Source organism: Ammospiza nelsoni, chromosome 6, assembly GCF_027579445.1.
Source record: "Ammospiza nelsoni isolate bAmmNel1 chromosome 6, bAmmNel1.pri, whole genome shotgun sequence".
Taxonomy (NCBI): Eukaryota; Metazoa; Chordata; class Aves; order Passeriformes; family Passerellidae; genus Ammospiza; species Ammospiza nelsoni.
The window spans coordinates 37950925-37975422 of NC_080638.1; the positions used below are offsets into that span (position 1 = coordinate 37950925).

General features: G+C 36.6%; 1 protein-coding gene across 5 annotated transcripts in view; it reads left to right on the forward strand.

Moving 5' to 3' along the window:
- NUBPL (NUBP iron-sulfur cluster assembly factor, mitochondrial) overlaps positions 1 to 24498 on the forward strand; it is a 77503-nt gene that overhangs the window by 16645 nt on the left and 36360 nt on the right. For 2 of the 5 annotated variants that reach the window (XM_059475103.1, XM_059475105.1), the window contains 2 exons: positions 9082 to 9121; positions 9212 to 9302. The exons of 2 other annotated variants lie outside the window; for them this stretch is intronic. In XM_059475103.1, coding sequence (XP_059331086.1) covers positions 9082 to 9121; positions 9212 to 9302 — 131 coding nt within the window. The remainder of the gene's footprint in view (positions 1 to 9081; positions 9122 to 9211; positions 9303 to 24498) is intronic. One more of the 5 variants, XM_059475106.1, reaches the window with a different exon arrangement.

Below are 24498 nucleotides of genomic sequence, written 5' to 3' on the forward strand. Positions count from 1 at the left end.
AGTACATTCTTTCTACTTCTGTGTGTAATGCACAAGTAAATATCAGAATTTAAAGAACATACCCTTTTTACGACAGACAGAAAAATGAATTTGTATATTTCAAAAGCTTGACAGATGACACAAGTCTGCCTTAGTAGTTTGGTATGAATAACAAGAAAGACAGTAGTTTGGTATGAATAACAAGATAGAATTTGTATTTCAGGGATATTGTTCACTACTCTGTGTATTTTTAACTATTGAGTTGATGAAACTGATGAGTAACAGCAAGAGAAGTACTGTAAAATATGGTTTATTTGCAAAGTAGGAATGACATAGGAAACTTTAATTAAAGTTTAATCAAGGATTCCTTTAATGAGTGACAGATGGGATAAGCTTGCAAAGAAGTGATCAATCATAGGTGTGTGTGTATATATATGGTACATATAGAGGTGTATATAAATATATTGATATAAAAACATGTGTGACTCTTGTATTTTTCTATAATAAGGTTTAGTGTTATCATCTGGTTTGTTACTATATTTTCAAGAGTAAAACAAACTCTGAGGAAATACTGCATACCAACTGAGAGAGCCCAGGCAGTTCTGTGCTACAGAAATGCATAAACTATGTCTACATAACAATAAGTCAGTTAAAGACATTTTTCATAACATAGCAGTCAAAAAAAAAGTTTAAATCTTAATGCTTTCTTCAGTGTGAGGCATGGATTTGAAAATGAATCTGTAGAGTAATCCTGGGAGAGTACTTCTGCAATCTTTGATTTCTGTTTCCTCTCTCACATGAAAAGGGATTAAGGATGCCCAGTACCATACAAAATAAGTCCATGCAGGAGTTATTACTTCTGAATAGAAGTTATTATGGTCATGCTGTAATTTAAGCATTCAAAATGAATTGAGGGTTCTTAGTGAGGAGTCTGTATAAATGGAAGATACTACATTAATTTAATTTTGCAAACTGTAGTACATTGAAAAGTCTGCTAACATTTAATAGGCCATCATTCAAAATACTTTAAATGGTCAGGGAAATGTTGGTTAATAAGTTCAACACTGAATTTAATTAGCTAATGGAGGATTATCTAACTATGGAATTAATATTACCATCAGCTACAATATATATATGCAAGGCAATGCTAATAGCATAAGTTACAAAAGTATTACTTTTATTCTTTCCCTAAGTAATTTAGTTAAAGGCAGTTTTCTGGCTTACTGAATCGCATGATTTCATTTTTTTCCTTTTAAATCTGCCATTTAAACTAGATGTCAGAGGGTAAAAACTATTATATTGCCAAAAACATTTGCCATTTTGCCAGATAGATAAAATTTCTTTATTTAGTTTGATTACGAAGGTTTTGGTGAGTAAATCTTTGACAGGTGACTCTACTTTTAGTATTTCAAAACTTTATTGCCATTTTATGATAGCTTCAGTGTCTTTAATCTCTTAATAAAGTAGTATATTCAAAAGATCAGTAGTAGACATGTATTTTCATAATTTAGAATAGAATGTAATTTCTTAGAGAAAGCTAACAGTGTTTGTGGCTGCCCATTGAATCGAACAAAATTGCAGGAACTATGGAAATGGGCACCTGAATTTTTTCACTGGGGTACATTTGCATATCTTAAGACTGTGATAGCAGACTCTCATAACAGAATGTGAAAATTTAAAATAGTTTTGACTGTTTAAAGATGTCTGCTGGAATAGTTTTAAGGGATTGTGGCGCATTCATTTGAGAGTCATAAATAGAAAATTGGGAGTGGACTAGTGACATAGACAAAATATTATGTATTTTGAAGAAATTTATTGATGATAAATAAATGATAATGATTATGAAGAAATTTATTGATGTTTGCTAAGGATTTAACTTTACAAAGTTAAAGTTAAATCCTTCAAGTAAAGCTTGAAGTCTTGAAGTTGTATTTGTCATGCTTTATCAGTGGAACAGCATCGTGATAAATTTTTAAAAAACCCTACATTTGATTCTTTAAAAAAAAGTATTTGTGGCTGATACCAGCTCTTGATTGGTGAGCAAGTGGTTTTTAGGTTGTCTGTAGTCTAATGATATGTTTTATTGATTCTATTTTGAAAGTAGCCTGAACTGAAAGCCCTTGTTTTACTTTTGATGATGTCTTAGCCCAATTTATCTGGATGTGGAAGTACAATAGTCCCAATGTGTACAATGTGACAAAATAATTAACGAAAGTGTTGTAATTTATTGTGGTTTGTATTTTGGAGGCTTTTCCAAATGTGATCAAGTAGTTGAAAATGAGAAGACTACTTGAATGTTTAATATTCTATTCTGGACCTTGGCTATTGCCCTCAAACCTGTAACAATAAACCTCAAGGTGGATTAGTCCAGCTGTTGTTGAGCTCACTTGTGGAGAAAATCAAAGACCTTGGAAGGGAAAGGAGATGGCAGATACACAATTCTGCAAGTAATTATTTATAGGCGTACAGCTGTTAGCTGCTGTTTAAAAGGAAAAAAACCTCTAGGGAATTAATTTATTAAAAATTTATTCTTCATTATAAATAAATTCATAGAATTACAAAAAGTATAAGATGAGAAATTTAGTGTAGTAATTAAAGCTTCTTACTGAGACCAGTCTTTTTGGATAAATGGCAAATGAAGTTTTACCAAATGCCATTCCAGTATAAATTACTGAAACACTGTGACCTGAAATAATACATTTGAAGTACTTGAAGGCAGATTCGTATTACTCTTTATGTTGTTAATCCTGTGGTGCAGTCATTCCAAATTATTTGAAGTGTGGCTAGCAGATACTTAGTATATTATAAAGTTTACTCTTAGAGATACAAAAGTGGTTTTTTTGGTTCAACTGGTATAAAAACTGGAATTAAATTGCAAAATGGCTTTGTTATAGGAACATGATAGATACTCTTTTCATTATGCATGCATAAACAAAAGAAATAAATCATGCTTTTGTAGACTGAATGTATTTACCTTTTTGTTTATTTCAGAGGAATAAATGTTTCCATTTCTCTGCTAGAAGAAAAATTGAAGGAATGCAACCAATTCTGAATTTTCTCAATATTTTTACCTTGCAATTTCACTTTTGTGCTTTTTTTCCTTCTGTGGGCTTCTTGCTGTAGTCTGTCTTTCCTTCTCTGCAGTACAATGTAGTGGGTTTTCGTAATAGAGAAATGAAGCAGAATAGATCAAAAACAGGAGAAAAAGTGGTTTAATCCTTTCCCTGTAGAGCCCAGAGGCCAAAAGTGACAATAAGAGTTGAAAAGCTAGCATCTCTTTCCGTTTGCTTTAGCTGATGGTCATCATCATTTATATATTGAGTGTGATGCCATATGGTGTGGGATATCCCTTTTGTAACTTGAGATCAGCTGTTGTGGTTGTGTCCCCTCCCAGTTCCTTGTGCACCCCCAGCCTGCGTTGCTGGTGGGGTGGGCTGACAAGCAGGAAAGACACGGACTGTGTAAGCACTGCTTAGCAGTACAGAAGCATCCCTCTGTTATTAACACTATTTTTATCAAAAATCCAAAACACAGCCCCATACCAGCTACTAAGAAAAAGAATAACTCTATCTTAGCCAACAGCACAATTACACATAATTGTTTGAACATTATTTTTTCCTCCCATGTTTTTTCACCTAAATTTCCTTTTTTGGGGGGGAGGGGCGGGGCAGGGGTCTTGATTATAGTATTTTACAGTATTGAACCTAAAAAGGCTGAATTGACACAATTACCTTGAGTTGTCTAGTTTTGCTTTGGAAGCAATGAAATCCCTAGTTAACTGGAATGTTTTTTTGAAGTTGGGTCTTAAATTAAAGCTGATGCATCTCTGCCCCTGGGGTTCCTGCTGCTCCCTGTTCTGCTCTGCTGTCTGGCACCCTGTTATGTGACTGACCAGGGCAGCCCCCCTGTCACAACAGCAAGTCATTGCTTCAAATGACATGAGCTTTCCCAGAGGTTTTTGTGTGTCAGGACAGATGTCTGTCCTGTTAAACTGAACATTGGGTTAGTCTATTTCATTCCTTGTGGATATAATGAACTAAAAGGACCTGCCTAAATTAGTCTAATAAATCTTTTGATCCACTATAAATAGAATTTTTGTCTCCTTGGGGATCTGAGGGCATTTCAAAATGTGGGTTATTTTAGCAGTTGTAAGGAAGACATTTGTGATGAAAAGTAATGGCATGATGCTTAAAAGTAGCCCTATGTTTTAAACCTAACAAGTCAGTGCTGCCTTAAAATGTAACAAAGATGTTTCTAAATCACTGTGCTCTTTATTTGTGCCAGATTTGCTTTTGAAGTACAGTCTTCCAGCGCGCAATTAGTTCTTTTGCTTTTAGATAGGACTGCTGAAGTCATATCTGCAAAACTGTTCTGTTAATGAAAAAGCTTTTACAGAGCCTTGTTTCCTCTGCAGTCTGTTGGGAGGGAAAAAACTGTAATGCCTTCTCAGGTAATGGGACTGGTAGACCCTCTAAATACGAGAATCAAATCTCCTGGGAAAAGTTGCATTTCATTATGCACATATTTCATGAAATTGAATGGTGAGCATGGAATTATGCTCTTTAAGTTTCATTACTAGTTTGCTTTGGTTAAGTATTTGGGATGTCTCTGTGGTTAGATAACACTATTAGTGCAGGATGTAATGGGCAATCACAGCCTTCCTTGTGTGGAGCTCTTCAAGCTTAAAATACAAATTGTTGTATTTCTGGGGCAATCCTGGAAATAAACTTACAACACAGTGTGAAATCAAGCCTGAAGTCTCAATTAGTCTGTCACTTGCCATAGAATATTCTAGGCTTCTGGCATAAGCAGTAAAAACAATGATTACAGTTAAAGCAAGGAATTAAAATTTATGACTTTGACTAACCTTTTGGTGACAGTATCCTTTACCCTCTTTCATAGATTGGTGTCACTGTTTTATTTCAAGGTACCTTGGGGCCCTGTTGCTATTCATTCCTCTCCCCTCTGTGGCATTTCTTTCCTCTTTATCATTCTGTGGGTGGAATTCACTTGCCTTTGCTTAGGAACCCACTGCTACTTTAAAGATGCTTGGAGTGTGGTGTCAGGCTTCTGGCTGTCCCTTCAGAAGGTAAGTCTCTCCCTACGCCCTCTGTCAAAGCTGCTAGCCATGTACAAATCCCAGCTCCCTAAGGCATCCAGAGTGGCAGGAGACATCTATGTTTACACAAGTAAAGCCCAATCATTTTTTTTGCTCTTCCTGTCCAATGGCTTCCTTCTGTCTGTCTCCCAAAAACCCCAATTTTCTTCTTAGTTCAGATTCTTGAAAACTCAGAGCAGCTTTTCTGCATTTGTGCTTGCTGAGCCAGTGAGCTCAAAATACATTTGCTAGGGTATTGCATGATCCACTACATTGATATTTAATAATCTGCCTTTGCTTTTTGTAAGCAGTATTATGCCTTCTAAGGAGGTGTAGCACAACATCTCATTCTTGTGGAATAACACTCTTTACTTACCTGATGGGGTAGGAATGAATGTAAGCTTCTGCTTGTGCTATTGCTCAACAGACCGCTTCCAAAAACTAAGCCATGAGTTGGAATGGCTCCTTGTGGCTTAGCCCTGGGCTCCATCATGTGTGACTGTTATTTGGGAGGACAGACACCATAAAGTTGAATGTACTCCCTTTTCTTTTTTTGTCTCCCCAGTTTATATGCTGAGCATGAGGCCATATGGTGTGGGATATCCCTTTGGTCAGTTGTGGTCATATGTTCAGGCTGTGTCCCCTCCCAGTTTCTTGTGTGCTCCCAGCCTGCTTGCTGGTGGGGTGGCATGAGAAGCAGAGCAGTTTTTGACACTGTTTTCATCACAAATCCAAAACGTATCACCATGCAAGCTACTGTGAAGAAATGTCACTGTACTCCAACCAAAACCACATACATACAGGTATATATATGTAATGTAGTGCTGTACACATCTTCTGTGTTCTGCTGACCCTGTGACCCTGGCCATTGTTGTCAGTCAAGCTATGTCAGTCTTCTTAGAGAAAACGTGGAGTAACTCAGTTATCTTGTTAGGATAATCTGTTTTCAAGGCTGGATTTGTTTGGGGAGAAAAAGCTTAGTAAAAAATAATTACAAAATGCATCTTCATTGATGTAATGAACATCCATCTTCATTACATCAATGCTACTCTTCCCCATGTGAGTAACAATTCAATCTTCAGACCAGTCCCAGAACTATTTTAATCAGCAATCTGCTATAATGCTTTCATGAATTTGCACATCTGCCTTTTCTAGTGCCTTACTTGTATTCTATCAGAAAAGGCATTTACTGACATGTCATTGGTGCTACGTTGATCTTACAGATCTGATTTTGTATGTTCAGAGAAAACACAGCAGTCTTTTACTTAGGGCCATCAAGCCTATGGAAAATTGCAAACGAGGCAATCTTATTTATCTCTTGGCAGGTGGTATGGTATATTGCTGTGTGTTGTGAGTTTAGGAGATCTGTTTTGTTTTGTGTTAAATTTTTGGAGCTGTATGGTAGGCTTCTGATAACAGAAAAGCATACTCTAAAAGCAATGGGAATTAGAAATGTTACTGAGATCTCATTAAGCTAAATCTTCTTTACATGTTATGTTTCAGGAAATCTTCATGAGACCCACAGTGAAAAAGGAGGAAGGCCTGTTGCTTTTGATGAGACAAGGGTGATTACCAATGCCCACTGAAGCACTTTAGATTTGAGATTAGTCTTAAGAATGATTTTTAGCAGTAGGCAAACAGTGGGGAGCTCTGCAGTATTTTGTACTACTTTGAAAATATGCAGAACATTATAGCCAGAATATACAGCAAGTTGTGAATTGTTCCTCTGCATTGTATAAATTTGATTAAATCTTGCTGCTCAGAGCATTTTATAATCCTTGTTGTTAACCAAAGAAAATAAGATGCAGTTTTAATAACAGGAAACTGTGCTGTTGAGAAATAAACCATGCTTATATTTTTAAAAGCAAAAGCCCCTTTTGCTGCTCTGTAGGTCAATGTTTATCTACTCACAGCAACTCTCCTGTTTTGTGAAGGAGAGAGAGATGTTGGAAGGTGTGTGAGCTCAGCCTGTGTACCTGATCTCTGTGCAGAAGAAATTGTCCATGCAGGTAGTGGATGTTGAGATGTCTCTGTATGTTTGACTCACATAGTGTAGAGCAGTTGGACTGAACTGAGGAGTGGCTTAGTATTGTGGTGAACTTCCCAGAATAATGCATCTTTTCCATTCATCTTACTCACCAGTTCCTGAGCCTCATAATTGGCAGTCAAAGCTTGGCCTCCCCTTTTTGTTTTGTTTTGTCTTAAAATTTTCCCTATTTCGTGGTAAGAAATGAAGGAAACCTTTACTCTGCAGTGGTATACACTGTTGCAAGTGCATTTTTCCTACTACATCTTTTTTAACCACTCTCTTAGGTAAATGTGTAGTAATTTCTCTCAATACCTTTAACACTTCTATTTTAACTTGTGGGGGTGTATATCTTGTTTACCAAGCCACCAAAACAGTGCCTAGATGTGGCTCTAGGCTGATGTTCCAATGCCATCACTCTCTTCATAACTAAACTGTCTTACTGCAGGGGGTGAAGTAAGCCTGTGATTGCTAGAAATGTGGTTAGACACTATAGTGCCACCAAAGCAAGTCTCGAGTCAACATTGAAGAGCTGCACAAGTCAAGAAGAGCTGTATGCACTGGTGCAGTGTGTCAGTCCAAGCCAGTCTCTTTTTCAGCAATAGCTCCCAACTCATTCCTGAATGCAATAGTCATACAAGTGATTTGTTTATCTTCCTGTTTTGTTCTTTTTGATTTGTAAACCAAAACATCCAATTTATTCTCCACCATATTTCTACAAAATTACATGGCTTGAATACTCACTTACTTGATTGCTTGAGAGCTTTCATCTGTAGAGTTTAGCTATTGAATTTTTGTGCTCCTGGCTGTTATTTTGTCTGAATTTGGAGTTCAGCTTTGAATGCTCTGTTTTTATTTTACTCACATTGTTTATTTTACTCACTTAGTTTTTATTTTACTCTCTTTATGTATTTTACTTTGGGTGCATCAAGGATTTCTGTCAAAATCTGCATTATAGTATATTTTCTGTTGTTTAAAGTATTCTTCCTATTTTCTGCTAGTCCCTGCCTGTGCATGCTCTTCCGAGATATCAGCTAGACCAAATAAAATGCTATTTGTCCTTTTTTGTGAGTGTGTGTGCCATTTTGAGATAAGGTGTGGATTTAGATGGTAGAAACCACAAGGAAGAGTTTTGGCTTTTGTGATATTTTGTTTTGAATGCCTTCTTTTTAATTGTTTTGTTTGCTTTCTGCTTGCACACCCCTTTGCTGGCAGAACAATTATAGTATTCCCTCCCTGCTTTTTATTCTTGACACAGGAGGCATAGGAATAAGATGTATGACAAGGACAATACATCTGCAACATCCAAATAAGAATCTTTTGTTCCTACAGAAACTTTAGAAGTCCTGCAGATTTATATCAGCCTGAAGAAATCTGGGACTAATTACCTGGAGCTGTTGACAATGTATAGTTTAGGGATGGTTTTATTTGGTATCTGTACTCTGGGGTTTCTGTGGCAGATTTAACAGAAGGAGACAAATTCCCCAAATCTCTGGTATGTTAGTGGGAATATTATTCTGATTCATGAGATTAGTGAATAGGATAGATTAAAAAATAAGAATTGAAATCTCACCATGTTGTATGACTTTGGTTTTGTTCCAATAGAAATGACTCAGCTTTTAGTGATTCCTGATAGGGAATCTATGCCTTCCAGCACAGAGATTTCATAAAAATAGATTGATTTTGGCAGCACAAAGTGACATTATTTTATGGGCAAATACATTGTTATTCTGACAAAAGATGAATGGTATTAGTAAAATGTAACAACCTAACAAAAAGTGGAGTCAGATTCTTGGGCAGAATAGATAAATCCATACATTTAATGAAGGGATGAGGGGGAAAAATAACTATTTAAATAGAGAGGGAAAATTGCTCTTAAAAGATAAAGAAAAGTGTAAGCTTATTTCTTTTAAAAAACCCAAAATACCCTAAAACCATCTGCCATCCAAAAAAAACCCCTTGTTTGCTTTTGTTTTAGAAAATCTAATGAGGCCCCTTAAGAACTATGGAATCGCATGGTGAGCATATGTTTTTATTTAAATCAAGCTTCTTTTCAGATGTACTTGGTATTGTGCTGTAAAGCTCAAGTTTCTGGTTTGTTGTTGCAGCATGTCTATGGGTTTCTTGATAGAAGAGACTGCCCCAGTTGTGTGGAGAGGGCTCATGGTAATGTCAGCTGTTGAAAAATTGTTGAGACAGGTAAGGCTTAGTTATGTATTTCTGCTTCAAAGTAATCATTTATTTTGAAATGCATTTTACTGATACATGAGTGTCCATGACATTATTTTATATGTTATTTGTGAGCATTTTGTGTCTTGGTCTTCTAAAATACAGGTAAGGGGGAAAGTTGATACTTCTATGTTTACCTATCCCCCTCAAACAGAGCTGTTGTTCTGTGCCTTTGATGAGTGAATTACCCCAATTTGCCTTCCATTTCATTCCTTTTTATGTTTCTTTATGCAGTTGTTAAAAAGGCATTTTGAAGTTGCCTAAGGATTTGAATGTATAGATATCTATGCATATCTACAGCTGTATTCCCTTATGTGCTTGTTAATTCACCAGCACTAAGAATTCTTGGATGGCATTTGAAGTGACAGGTACAGGAAAATCATTAGCTACAATCTCTGTGTAATGCAGATAGATTGTTAGTTAATAAATCTTCTGGCATGTAGAAGTGGGATGACTTCTTTATTCTGTGGCAGATCTTTTTTCTTTTATTTTGAAGAGATCTGTGGAGTGCTAATGAGACAAATAGGTGAAAAAATGCATTAAGGTTGCATGTTTAGACTTTGAAGTGACCCAGATTGTTCACAGCTGATGTCCATTCTAGGAATCTACTGTGTACAGCCTGGAGATCACAAGGTTTCTGTTTATCTTATTTAAATGCTTCCAAATACTGTGCTTCTTTAACAACTGAAAAGAATAATTTTTTCAGCCTTTTTCCATTTTTACTTAGTTCTCCTTTAGCACGGATTTTAGAATGGTGGCACTTACTGCTCTGGTGACGGAAATCATATGTCTGCCAAAACTTCAGGAAGAACATCTTTGTCCAGAATTGACCTTTAAAAGTAAGGGGTATCCATGCCAGTATCTGTGGAGACCATTCTGACCTCTCTGTGTGCTGTGTTGCGCTGGCTGGCTCAGGAAAGCAGAATGTAAAACCTTGAAGGCAGAGTTAAAGTTAGCACCTGCTGTATTGGCATGCTCTGCCCTGGGAGAGTGGAGGCTGGCAGGCACTGCAGTGCTGTTCCCCAGTCCGAGTGTCCCAGCTGGGGAGTGTGTGCCAGCATCCTTGGGCAGGGTGCTGGTGATGCTGTGGAATGAGCTCGCTGCTCCCTAGCAACCAGTGCAGTTACATGCTGGCCAAGCATGCTGTGGGAACGAGACAAGTCCATTAATGCTCAGGACATCACTGATTTCCCTGGCAGTGAAACCTTAGCTGTGAAGGAGGAAGGCTTTATGGCTAAATTTCTCCTGCCCACATGCATTTTGCTTCTGCATGATTACCAGGTTAGTCTGAAATCTGAGCTGGAAAAGTTTGCATCTCTTCCTTTGAAGAAAAGCTCACAGATCACAGGGAAAATGAGCAGGTCTGTCTGATGTCCCGAAAGGAAAAGAATGCACGTTCCTGACTGAGATGTGCTATTTTGTTTGTAAAAAATGTAATCTCCCTTCTGCAGTAACCAGCCATTCTCAAGCATGGTTAACTGCAGGACCAGTAGTTTAATGACTTTGGACACCTAAACAAGAGAGAACTGCAGCATGTGATGATCCTTTTAAAGATACTATTGTTCTATTTTAGATTAGAAATAGTTTTCTGATCTGTTGCTTGTGATCTTCAAAAATTTTTTTATTTGTTCTGGTTGGTCTTAGCTATTACCTCCCTTTAACAGGATAAAGTTGCTTCCAAAAATAAAATACTTCTGCTGGTATTTAACTGTCTAAAATCATATTCTTAAGAAATAGCTTATCTCATTAGCTGAATAGAAGTGATTTAAATTAGCTCCCTAATCTAGATTTGTAGTATAATGTAAGTGTACAGAGTTCCTGTGCATTCAGACAACCTGCTAAAATACAAAGTTCTTAACATAGTTAATTCAGCCTGATAGAAAACATAGATGTTCCCATACTTTTTCCCTAAAAGCACTGGTGGTATTTCATATTTATGTTTATTGTTAGATTGTGGAGGGGTTTTTTAATTGTTTGATAGCATCAAGACTGTGCATTCACTCTCTGAATAATTTCGGATGTGTTTTCTTTTTTTCCATATGAACAAATCTGTTTTCCAGAATTTATCCTGCTTCTGATACTGCAGTAAAGCATTTGAATTGCTTAGTTTCCAAATTCTGTAATGGGGACTTGTTACCTCATAAATATGAGTGCCTGTTATGAGTGTTTCAATGCTTGTCTTACACTTGGAACTTAAAAAAATTTCTGGAATCCTTACTCTTTTAAATATATTTGTTAAATATATACATAATGCTTTTTGTATATACTTACTGCATGTGATCTCCCTCTTTGTAACACAGGTTTATTGAATAGTGTCAGACTGGTAGATAACAGGCAGTAGTAGTGAAATAGTGAGTGGTGAGTGCTTGGTGTTCCTCTGGTTATGCATATCTCATGAGCAAGGTGGTTTTCTGCAACACATACTATTCTCCTTTAGCAGAATTTGGGGGAAATGTGCCTTATAATACCAAACAAAGTGAACAGTTTAGGATGCTGTATTACTTACATTACCTATATATTGATGTATGTGTATCAAATTAGTATATGAATGAAAATATAGAGCATATTCTATAACAGAATCATTGGTTAATAGAAAAGAAGGAAAGTGATGATCTAAAGCTATTGAAAGAACAAGAAGAAATCCAGAAGGAAATTATATTTCATGCATAGTGAAAGTGAATTGCAAACAGTAATGGAACATTTGATCTTTATAAACATATGTGTAACTCTTTCTGCTAAATATATTATATGTCTTGAAATTGCCCAAAATTTTGTTGTGGCTGAGAAGTGACTTCTTTGTTAACATAAGTACTGTAGGTCTATTTACACTTCAGGATGGTCTATCACTTATCTGGGTTTTGTCTCTTATTTCCCTGTCACAGTTATCTTCATGTAAAAAGTCTTTCACCTCTGTTAACACTTCTTTTGAATCTGGCTTGTCTGTAGGTGAGATATAAGAGAGTATTTTTTTTTAAGTTTGAGTTTTTAAAGATCTCTCTTTTCTCTGGAGGTATAATTACAGTCCAGGTAAGTAAGCTCTCCAGTGCCATCCATGGTACTGGGCTTTTTCTCTGTGGTTTTCACTTCACTTGAGAAGCTGCCTGCTCTTTTGTCTGGTCCCATTTACTTTGTTCCTTTACTCTGTGTATCTTGACTCTGTGTGAATGTATTTGGTTCAGATTAAATAACCTACCTCAAAACTCATGATCTTGCTGTATGTGTTGTGGGACTGACTTATGATTAACCTTTAGGCTAAGCACAGTAAAGATACGATATTTTTTGAGAGTTGCCTAAAGCCTGTGCTCAAACAGTAATGTGTCTGAAAAGCTGTTGAAATAAGTATCAAGTAGGTAGCTAAGAACCTTAGAAGTAAAAAGATTATTTAAAAAAAGACAAGGCAAACAGAACTTGCTCTCTGATTTGAATTGCTTTTTCAGCAGGGATTTCAAATACCATTACCACTATCCCATACACTCCATATGGCAAGTCCTCTAGCATTTCTAGCAAAGTTCCATTCTCTTTTCTGTCTTAGGGTATCCTAACATCTTTGCCATCCTTTGATGGCAAAGAAACAATTAGAAGGGTGCAGATACAAACCTGCTGTATGTCTTGGAATGTGTTATGGCTATTATTCTGCCAAAGGCTCTGTGAAAGAAGTCACTGTGCTGACTGCCAATTTACTATCTGCTTTAGTCATAGAAGCGATACAAATGGAAGGAGTTTCCTATTTAGGGAGTAATCAGTAAAACTTTTAATTTTAAAAGATAGCAAGCGTTGTTTTCTCTGGTCTTGGATTCACTGTCTTATTCCATGTGTGTTACCTACTTGAACTATTGGCAGAGAAGGAAAAAAATCAATATTCTGCACACAAGTCTGCTTCTCTTTTTAAAAAAATCAGATAAAAATGGGACTACAGATAAAATTCAAGTGCATATTTTATTATGTAATATTCTCCTTGTATCTTTGTCCTATCAGTAGATAAAGTTATATCACTACTGGAAGCAAGCGTTGCCTACACAGCATGGATTATAGATACCAGCAATTCTCTTTTGTGTAAACAGTCCCCTTGAAAATAGCCTAGAAGTCTGCTCTATTTTCAAGGCATGGATCTCAGGTTGATGAACACCCTTAATAGAATTTCTTATTCTGACATGACATTTTAACCTATGTTTTTGTGGGCTAGTCAGATCTTAAGAGGCAGGACTCTTGTATTTCTTCCTTATCATAGTTTTCAAGAGTATCCAGAATATTTTTTGCATCTTTGGTATATTATGGCTATAAAGCAGAGCCTCAGTGCTGCTAAGTGTTTGTGAATCCTAAAGGTTCTGTTGATGTATTTGATAAGGATGAAGCTGTGTTCCCAGAAAGATGAAATTTTTCCTGCAATGGCTTAATTCTAATGAGTCCCTAAAATGCCCTAAATTGTCATCAAATTGTAATTCCTCAAACTCTTCCTTCCTGCTTATTTTAGCACCACTTCAGCCTCTGTTTTAGTCAAGGTAGGTGTTGAAAGAAAATTGAAATGAAACAAAGTTTGATTTGGATGGATATAATTAGGAAGGAAGAATACAGGGAAGTTAGCAGAAAGCAAATTAAATAAAACTTCCAATGCTGAGCCATTATCAGCAAAAGGAGGTGGAGCCTTGCACTTTGATGCTTGGACAAGCTTTATCCCCTGTAAATTCATGTTGAAAACCATAAATTAAACAGAAGAAGGATCAATGTTATTTTATTAGCTAACCCAGGACTTAATAGGACTGTAGTCTAAAGATTCAGCCTTACTCTTAAAACAAATTGAAATCAGTTTGTCATTATTTAAGCTGTACATAGTTTTGAAAATTTGGCTAGTGGTGAGGACTGTGTACTTCTTTCTTTCAAAGCCAGCACCTGCCAGACATAATGATGGTAGCAATTATTATATGGTGGAGTGTGTGAAGGTATGTATATGTGCTTGGGCCTTTTTTGTAGCATAATTCTCTGATGCTCAGCTATCATATATATGTAGTTGCAGAGTATATCATGTTGTCACTGTGAAGAAAATTAACTCTACTTCAGCCAGAACTTGCACACATACATTGTAGGGAATAGGGAAGATATAGACAAATGGATAAATAGTCTTTAAAATGTTGATCAGACTATGGGTTGTGAAGTCTGGGTTATTTCAAGAGCCCATATGAGAAAGCTGCCATAAAGCAAGCATAGTGTGAATAGGACAGTAAAAACTCCTGTTAAAAGATTTGGGATTAAGGTAACTTGGAAATAAAAGTAGCATTAAATTTTGGGAAAGCATATACTATGCTTTATTGAAAGCATATATTGTTTTGGGTTTCTGATCAGTCTGAAGTGACTCATCTCTATAGAGGAGATTATAGATATTCAACACTGTTTTTGTTTGAATGGCTTTACTTAGTAAATCCTACATGCAGTTGCTACTAGCTGAGTAGTGTGTATGTGGTTACTGGTATCCTTTGCACCATTTACATTGGAGAGGTTGCAGGTACAGACTGGGGCCAGAATTTCTTTAGTTGTGGTTTATTTAGCTATACAGTAATGCTGCACTTGGGAAGACAAAAACAGGTAAGGTATTGAGAGCAAATGTATTTATAGCTGGTAAAATAGCTACCAAGCTGCCATTGGTTGTTTTACTGTGCATGTGCTAGGCAGCAGAATGTTCTGTATATGGTGTCTGTAGACATCAGTCCAGTCTTGTTTGGCATGTGTGCGCATAACACTCTTGTCTTACAGCTCAGAAATTCTTCAGCCTGTAAATTTTCAGCTTTGCACTGCCTTGTCTGTGTGTATAAATGCATTTCTTATAAACAGAACAATGGAAAAACTAGGGGAAAGCTTTCTGCATTAGGAGGAGCAATGTGGATTTGATCCAAAGCTGTAAACAATGAGAGCGCAGTCACTGAAGTAGTTAAGTACTGCATGCTGAGCCTTCTGTCTGATTGGTTAGTATGGTTTCCTAGGAGTTGTTCTTTGGCTTCTGTTTGTGACCATGTATTGTCGTATTGTCTTTTGCCTTATGTTTTTGGGAACACGGAAATTTTATTCTGTGTTTATGCACTGTTCAGCATTGTAGTGAGTTATCGTTTTTTGTGAGAGATGCAGAGACATACAAAGACTAGTATTTACAACTTCCAAATAAATATAAACATTTTTCTTTGATACTTTGTTATATTTATACAATAAATTTATAAGACCTTTTTTTCTTTTGAGCACAGTACATTTTATGTTCCTTGTCTGTTCATATGAATGACACATATCTGTTAAGAATGCCTGAGATCAGTGTAAATGTATCTCTGGTATTCACCAAACTGGTGTTCTTCAGGACCTAAATCTCTTTTGCAGATACATATGCAATTGCTTACCTTTTGATTGTACATGCTGCCTTGCCTGTATATTCTCCAGCAAAGAGCCATCAAGGTGATACTGGGGCGTGGAGCGTGTTATGTGCAAATAGACACTGAAGAACTGGGTTTACTTTGTTTTGAGACAGTTCAAGGGAGATATGAACTGCTGTTGTGAGCTACCTAGTGGATACGTAGAGAGAAGATGAAAGTAAATTTTTTGTGGACATGCACATTAATAGCACAAGATGTAATGAATGTGTGTTGCAATATATAGTAAGAAATGTGAGGGGGTGTTGGTGGTTTGGTTTTTTACAGTTGAAGCAATTGCATGTCAGAACAGGTTGCCAGGAGAGATCTCAAAGCTCTCTTTTGAGAGATATTAAGAACTCAGCTGGGCAAGAATCTGAGTAACCTGCTCTAAGTTGTTTCTGCTTTGTGCAGACAGAGGTCCCCAAGGTCTTTCAAACCTGAGTTGTTCTGTGATTCTGGGATTAGTTCTAAAATTGGCATTCCGGTGCCTACTTGACTGTCGGTCTGTAACTCCATTAAAGCTCAGAGAGAAGAAAATGGTTCTGCCTATCACAGAAATCATTGGTTAGAGCAGTCAGTCAAAACCTGAACTGAATGTAGGTGTCTCTCTGACTGCCTTAATCACTCAGCGAGGGAATCATACCATTAAGTGTTGCAGTCAAATGAGCATGTTTCAACATAATGACTGGGACCATCCTTTCCTCAGTAGCATTTGTCTCTCTAGACTGTTGAGGTGCTAAGGTGGGGACAGAAAAATCAAACTCAAATAGGGCTTATTTCTTGAATGAGGCATCCTTACTATGAACTATGAAATAAATAGAAGAAATACATATTTTGTTTTCTTATCATACCTCTTGTTTTTATAGAAGTACCTTGATCTAGGAGAGGTTTGAAGCATGCATTGATGTGCTCTCAGGCACTAAGAATTGAGTAGGGATGTCATAAAGAAGTTTTGCTGAAGACTGCTAAATTTTTTTTCATTAGTTTTAGTAGTGTCCTGTCTAGTATGGAGGCCTGTGTGAAACTCAGACTAAGAGATCTGGCTATTCTCTGTAGTGCATGGAGAACCATACATTGATTTTGTTTCTTTCTTTGTTGAATCTTGCCATCAGTGTCAGCCCTGTGTAATTTAAATTCCAATTTAACAAAGAAAAATTCAAAGATGGTAGCAAAAGTGTTCTTAAAAAAGCAAGTAGAATAAATCTTTTATGTCAAATTTTTTTAGATGAAAGCAAGCAGGAATGAGCACAGGAGTGGACCCTGGAGACATGAAGTGAAGGCTGCCATGTTTTTAAGTGTTTTCTAAACAGGAATACTGGTAGTATTTATTTATATGGAAAGTGTCAAAATATGGACTACAGGAAAAACCTAATGCTGCTCTTATTTTTTTTTCTTTCACTGACAAAGGCACCTACTATTTTTTCTAGCTGCTATAGGTTAGATGCAAAAAGGGATGTTGGTATTGCTGCACTGAATATTGGAGTGCCTCAGTGGTTGGTGCCCTGCTTGCAGGAATGGAAATTTAAACCAAAGCCTGGCCTGGAGCTACTGCTTACCTGGGGGGGTGGGAATACATCACTTGTCATTCCCAGTGGTACTATTTGAGGGATTATTTTCCCCTCCTCGATTTATCTCCATATTCTTTGGCAGTATCTTAAGATAATAGGTGCAAATTTGGATTTTAAGGGTAGCAAGAAATTGTCATCCTTTAGATACATTTCTTAAACAGATTGGCAGAAAGTATCCCTTTTGCTGTGTTTCATCACTTATATGGTAAATGTCAGAGATGAAATTATTATAGTGTGTGCAAAAATGTCTTATCAGTACAAAATTAGTGAGACAGTATTGGTGGATGGGAAGGAGTAATGAAATGGGAATTGGAACGATACATGTGGGGTCAGGAGGAAGACAATAACAATTTGATGGCTCTGATTTTTTTGTAGCTACATTTTCAGTGAATTGAAAGGATGCCCAGAATAGTAATAGTGAATCAATGCTGAAAATTATTCTTACTGTAAATGTAAAGATCAAGTGAAGAAGGAGCACTGCTGTGGAGCCAGATGATTTTTTTTTTGTGTGGATTTTATTTTTAACACTTTTTAGTTTAGGAAGGGAGCTCTATCAAGAGATGAGCATTGAAAGTATTTAACTTGTATTATGGCACTAAATTTTCAAGACAGGAAAAGAGTAAGATGGTGCAATGGGAAATTTTAGCAAAAGGGGTAAGAGGCATAAATAGCTCTTTGTTTTGCAAACTTTTGTAGTCTTTTCATGTTCTAGTACAAATGTAAGAGTCTATGCACACTTGTTTGTGTATCAACAGAAGATACATAGCAGAAATGTATATGCTTAGTGCAGATCAATACAGTATTCCTCTTTCTATGTTTTGTGCTTTGGCAAATATCCATCCATCTTAGTATACTTGCTAATTTCAAAACTGACATGTGTTTCACAATATTCATGTGTTTATCCAATTTATCTCCAAGTAATTGAGGCAGATAGTCTGTAACAGATATTTACAGTTTTCATTTCATAGAACTAAACAAAGCTGCTATATGTATATGCTTATATTATGAACAACAAAGATTGTAGTTTTTTGCATCTTTGCAGTGCATAATTCTAAAATACAGTACGTACAGTGTCACTACAGTGGAAGATTTGCCAGCTTTTCCATGATTACAAAAATATTTATTCTCTTTATTTCTTCTGTTTTGAGATGCCTCAGCCTAAGGTGGACATGGAGATGGTTAGATCAGGCTAAAGTCTGTTACCTTATAGTTTTGGCAAAAGGTGAAAGTTAATCAAAGCAATAGGAGTAGTTACATCTTTAGGGAGTTGGAAAGCTTTTCTGTTTTTATTTTTGTGATCTAGAGTATGAGAATGAAAAGATCCGGACATTTCATCCCTAAATAAAACCATTGGTATTATGTATTTGTTCTATTTAGAAAGGTCCTTTGCTATTGGAGGTATTTTGAAAAGAAGAACAACACTCAGTAATAAATAGTGACTGAACTGCCAGTGCTGAAACTGCACTAGGATATGCCACTAAGACTACATCTACAGCTGAAAGATGGTAAACAATAACTCCAAATGCTTGTGAGATTTTTCTTATGTCTTTAATAAGCTTTCCTTTAAATCAAGGAAGGTCAAGCTTCGTTCTCTTGTTTTATCACTGAAATTAAGGAAACTGTTTCAAGGGCAAGAGAAGATGACCCATTCATACCTTACAAAAAGTGTTTTAAAATTCTTATACTAATTTTTTGTTATGTTTATTTTTCTGACACTAAAGGACAAATAAACTAGTTTCTTCTCCTTCTGAACTGACCTAAATCAATCTCTACACTAATTTCTACACTATGGTTCAGCTGTTATGTTGATGTTTAGAAAAGCTTCCTACAGGAATTTGTATAATCATCACTAATTTGCTCATATGTTAATAATCACCTTGAAAGGTCCTGTCTGTCCAGACAGAACTGCCTTAACCAGTCCCAATCTATATGTACATATTTAAAGAAAATGATGGTACTTCTGGAGATCAGAAGCTGAACGTTGATGCAGAGATATACTGTAGCCAGAAATGTGGGAGATGACAGAAAGCTCTTTATTTCCACTCCTCTGTCCCCCAGTTAGAATACTTCTATTGTCACCCTTTGACTTGTGTGTGTTTTGGGGTGGGTGTGACTGAATGAATATGGGCTTGTGTCTTTTTGTTTCCTGCTGAAGCTACAGAACCTGTTCTCTTGCCTTTCTTTTTTTAATGAAACAGGATCCATACAGCTCCCTGTTGCTTTATTGGCTTGCATTAGCAGCTGATATGAAAAGGGATTATAGTTGCTGAAAGGAATTGACAATCATAGAGAGAAGTGTTAAGAAAACCAGAAAAACCCAAAAACATTAGCCAACATCTTACTGCTGAACTGGAAGCATTTGCAGTAAATGTACTTTAAATGTCTTTGAGGAAAAAAAAGGCAAAAAAAAAGCCTAACAGCAGAGTGAGAATGTATTTACAGCAAACATTTCTTGGCCTGGTTCCTCAGCTGTCATGGTTATGACTGTGCAGTTACTGCTGCTGTGGGAACAGGCTGGGAGAGTGTTTTCTTTGCTCTGCTTCCAGTAGTCTCATCTTTCACACATATTACACAGGTATGCATGTGTCTGCTCTCCTTTGCATAAAACAAAACAAATGCAAAACATGCAACTGTTTTGCTGGGTTTGTTGACCGGACAGGAAGAAATGGCTGAGAGCTCATAATGTCTCAAAATGGCTGTGCTGGGGTTAGATTTTTTATTTTTTCCCTCAAGGTTTTAAAACAAAGTAGCATAAGGCTTCTCTGCAACGTTTAGAACTTTGTGCCTAAATGGCATCCAGCATCGTTCTTGGAAAGAGTGAAAGAAATCTTTAAGCATGATTTGAAGTGTTTGCTGAACAGGAATAGTGGTGGTAGAGGAGCAAACGAAAGAGAAGCAACTGCTTGTTTTCTTTTCTAAATAAAACTTCCATTATTTATGCAAACTTTAAAAATAAATGTGAGACACCTAATGCTGCTCTTCTACTTTCTCTGCTCTTCTCCACTAATAAGAGGGTTTGTTCTTTGTTTCTAGCTGCTGTAGGTTAGATGCAAAAAGGGATGTGGGCATGGCTGTGCTGTGCCTAGGAGGCTGATGCCCTGTGTGCGGGAGTGAAAAGTTAAACCAAAGCTTAGCCTGGAGTCACTGCATACCTGAAGTGGTGAGAATACATCACTTATCAGTGGTACTGAGGGATTACTTTGCCCACCTGGAGGTACCTTCAGACTCTTTGGCGGTGCCATGGTAGAATAGGTGCTGTATCTTGGAGTGCTGAAGTTTAGAGCTTGGTGTGGAATAAGTGGAAATTGATGGTGTAAGTCAGTGGGAATAGGTTTGCTAAGTGGAATGAAGCAGTGCTGAAGATGTTGAATGAGAGGGCTGTAAGGAAAGGTCTGTGGGCTCACTTTCTGTCTCTGTCCTGGATTTCAGCACCTAAATGTAACCTTATTGGACAGCTGTGTGGAGTGAAAATTTAAAGCCAAAACTGAGCATCCTCTGTTATGTGCCAAGATCGTTCTTTCAGCTGAACTTTACAGGCTTATTCTCTGTTCATAGTAACAGCCTTGGAAGTCTGGAGGTGAGAGGTGCAAGTTTGGTTACGTTAGCAGTTGAGCATTTAGGGCTGTATTACCTGCTACCCTGGAGAATGCCCTGCAATTCCATGCAGCAGTCATAACCCTCTGCACTACAGCTAGAGATGTAAGACTCCTGAGGGCAGGACTAGGTGTGTGCAGGGGGAGCATGACCAGATCTGTGCAGGAGATTCATTTCACCTGAAGCTTTAGCTTTCTAGGTGAAAACTTTAGCTGCCAGCCTTATACAGGATCATGGTGGCTTCTGTGGCTTTTGCATTTTTGCTTACACAGTTTTATCCAGCTAAATTCCACCTGCCTGGGAAATAAAAAGTGACATTTTCCCATTCATAGGTAGGTTGTCTCACATGACTAATTGTGATATTAATCAGTTGCTATTATAACCGTAGAATGACAGGCTTTGTGATTTTGTTTTTTGTTTGATTCTTCTATTTTTAATGGCCACATGTGCTCAGCTTTGTGTTGAGTTCCCTGTTGCCAGTGGCAGGTGCATTTAGAGGTTGCCTGCTACATGGGGCTTGTAAGACTTTCTCCTTTCTCACTAATGTGTGTATAATTAATGGATCCCAAATTGGCTTTGTGTTTTAATTTTATGCTCAGTGGAGATTTTCTATTTCCTTTCCTGAGCAGTCAGGATGTTTGGGAGAATGCGTAGGTGGAGCTCACCAAAGCTGCTTTTTGAGCATGTTTTTTCCCCATTTTTCAGCCATTCTTTTTCATCTTTTTGATCAAAATAGAAGTGGAACCTTGCTACCTTGGAATATTGACTGAACTTTGACACATTGTTCAGCATTACACATTAATTTTACTTATTAAATAACTGAGTGAAACTGTATAAACAGATTTTTTAAATTAATATTGAATTAATATATGTTAAACATTGCACAGAGTTGTTTCTTTTATTTTTAATAATTCAGCTTGCATTCTGTCTGTTGGAAGCTGACAGATTGATCCTTCACTCAAACCATCCTCCCATATCTCTTTTGCTCCCAGAACTGTAGATATCCAAGAATAGCAGCAGGTTTTGTACCAGTATTCTTTGTAGAAAGCGATTATTTCTCACATCCCAAGTGATTGACACAAACGTAAAGTAATTGTGCTTAAGGTACCAGAGATTAGTGTCATGGGGCTTTTTTCCCCCTCCCCCTCCCTAACAAAGGAAAAACTGCTTTTCTGTACTATTCATGAAGCTGTAGAAGATGTTTCACTTCTTACTGTGTTTTGCTCCATCAATAGTATCTTTTAAAAGAAAGATTATGTTCTCCTAGCAGAATGCTGCCTTTGGAATTCAGCTCTTACTAGGCAAAGTAAGAGCTAAAGTGGACACCCATTTAAAATTCTCTTTTTGCTTTCTTTTTTTAGATTTTTTTTTCTGTATTAAATAAGAACTGGAGCTAAAGAAAAAGCTAGGAAGTGAATAAAAATAGGAAGACTCTGCATTGCTTGGCACTAATCTCTGGATGTCCCTGAGACTCATGGTATCAGCACCTGCAGCAAATGATTTTAATTAGGTTTAGAATACAAGTAACACTTTTATATTGTTGCAGATTCATAACTGAAGACACTAGTGAATGCAAAACCATTGTTCTGTGTGCATAGCAATTGTTTTGCCAATCTATAATTTCACACTTTAATAGATTATCTGTTGTCTAATTGATAGCAAATGCTCTTACTACTCCAGGAATATGACATTCAGCACATCTTTAAATTGTGGCTGTGGTATGTGTGTGACTGCAAAATGTGTATGGTTTTAAAATTTGTTTTTGTTTTTACATCTTATCTGTGTCATTAATGCCCTTTCTGTGTTCTGCTATTTGTAAGGACAATGTATATGCAGTTTTTCTTGCACCTTTCTAACCTAAAGGCAGTTTCTTTGACAGAGAACATACACCAACCTCAGAGTTACAGTCCCACGGTCATGAATCTGCTCTGCTCACTCTCATACATACTCCTGCTTACATTCTTTTCTCACACTCTTTCATCGTCTTCAATCTTCCTGTAGAGTTGAAAGGTTCTATATGTTGTGCAGCCTTGTTGTTACTTCTTGTTGGAAGTATTGATTTTTGTGCTTTGACATAATTCACGCAGACTCTCCAACACTGGCTTCATTTGCAAGGGATGACTTTTTTGAATTCAGTGACTGCTGAAGTTACACTTTTGAATTTAAGTACAAAAATTTTGGAGGAAAATTTTAATCCATATTTTGAAAAGCAGGTTGTTAAAAGAAAGGAAAACAGCATTTTATTATTAAAAATTCATGTTTTAACTCAAGGTTAGTTCACTTTAAAACCTGATAACTTCTCACCAGGCAAAAAATTAAGTTCTATATTGAGATTTACTGTCTTTTGGCCTCTGTTCAGTGGTCTACATCTAATTGATTCTATTTTAGTTTTTATGTTGCACTATTTATGGTAATACTGGAGGGTTTTCTTCAGCAGCATTTTAATTTACTTGAATAACACCTATCATGTTACTTTCTTCAGTAATCTTGTTTCAGAAGGCCTTAGACTGGCCTCGGTAGAAGTTCCCTTTTCTGTTCAAGAAAAGCATTTTACATTGTAGTTGAGAAAGTTTTCTGACATTTTTAATCGAATGATTTTTAGTTTAAGTGTTGATTTAAAATCATTGTTTCAGTGATGGTCATTAAGTGGTACCTACAGTAGTCTGTTGGTACCCCAGTAAGAAATTTATAACTTTTTTTTCTTATGCCAGAAAATGAACTGACACTTAAGAAGAAAATTCTATTTACTTCTCAAGCAACTTAAGGAAGTTAAATAACGTATGAAGCAATTTAGGAACATGGCTTTCCATTGCACAGTTTTAAGTATTCAGTCTTAAATTATATATCAGCTTTTAACATCATTACAGAAGTACAGGCTGAAATACATATGGGGAGTTGGCTTATTAAGCTTCTCCCTTTTGATATTTGTTGCCAGTACTTATAATATTTCCTTCTGTTGTTGTTTTAGGGAAAATCTGATTCAGATGCCTTATATAAATTTTATGAGCTTAAGTTGGGTCCTGATAATACTGCCTTAAAATGTGTTATTTGGCTTTGGGTTTGATAGCTAAGCAATGATTTTGCCTTTGTGTATTAGTAAGGAAAACTCAAAGAGAATTTGTGGTTTAGATGATGTTTTTAACATAGCTGTATCAACCTGGTGATTAGTTTAATTAGAAGATGTGATGCTAGCCCAGTTTCTTCTGATTTGTTGACCTTTACCTAACTTTTGTGCTTAGTTTCATTGCAAAAAGATGTAGGAATAGACCCTTGTTTATTCTGTATTTCTTTTCCTGTTATCATTATTTAGCAGCTGAACTACAGGCAATTCTGTACTGTAGAACTTGGGGAAAACACTCTATGGTGTGTTTCTGAGGAAAAGTTTCTGCAAATTATGTATTGTTCAAGGGTAGAGAGAGCAACAGACCAATGATCAATCTTAAAACTGCATAATAGAAGTTTGCTTTCCAAACTGTCATCTTTTCAAGAGCAGACTCTGGGAAATGGCAGTCACAGCTCACAAAAGCTTTTTGTAGTAACAGCTTGAACCTAGAGGAAGAGCCTTTTATATGTGGTAGTGCTGAGACAGTCTTCATCAGAATTATTCCTTGTCAGTCA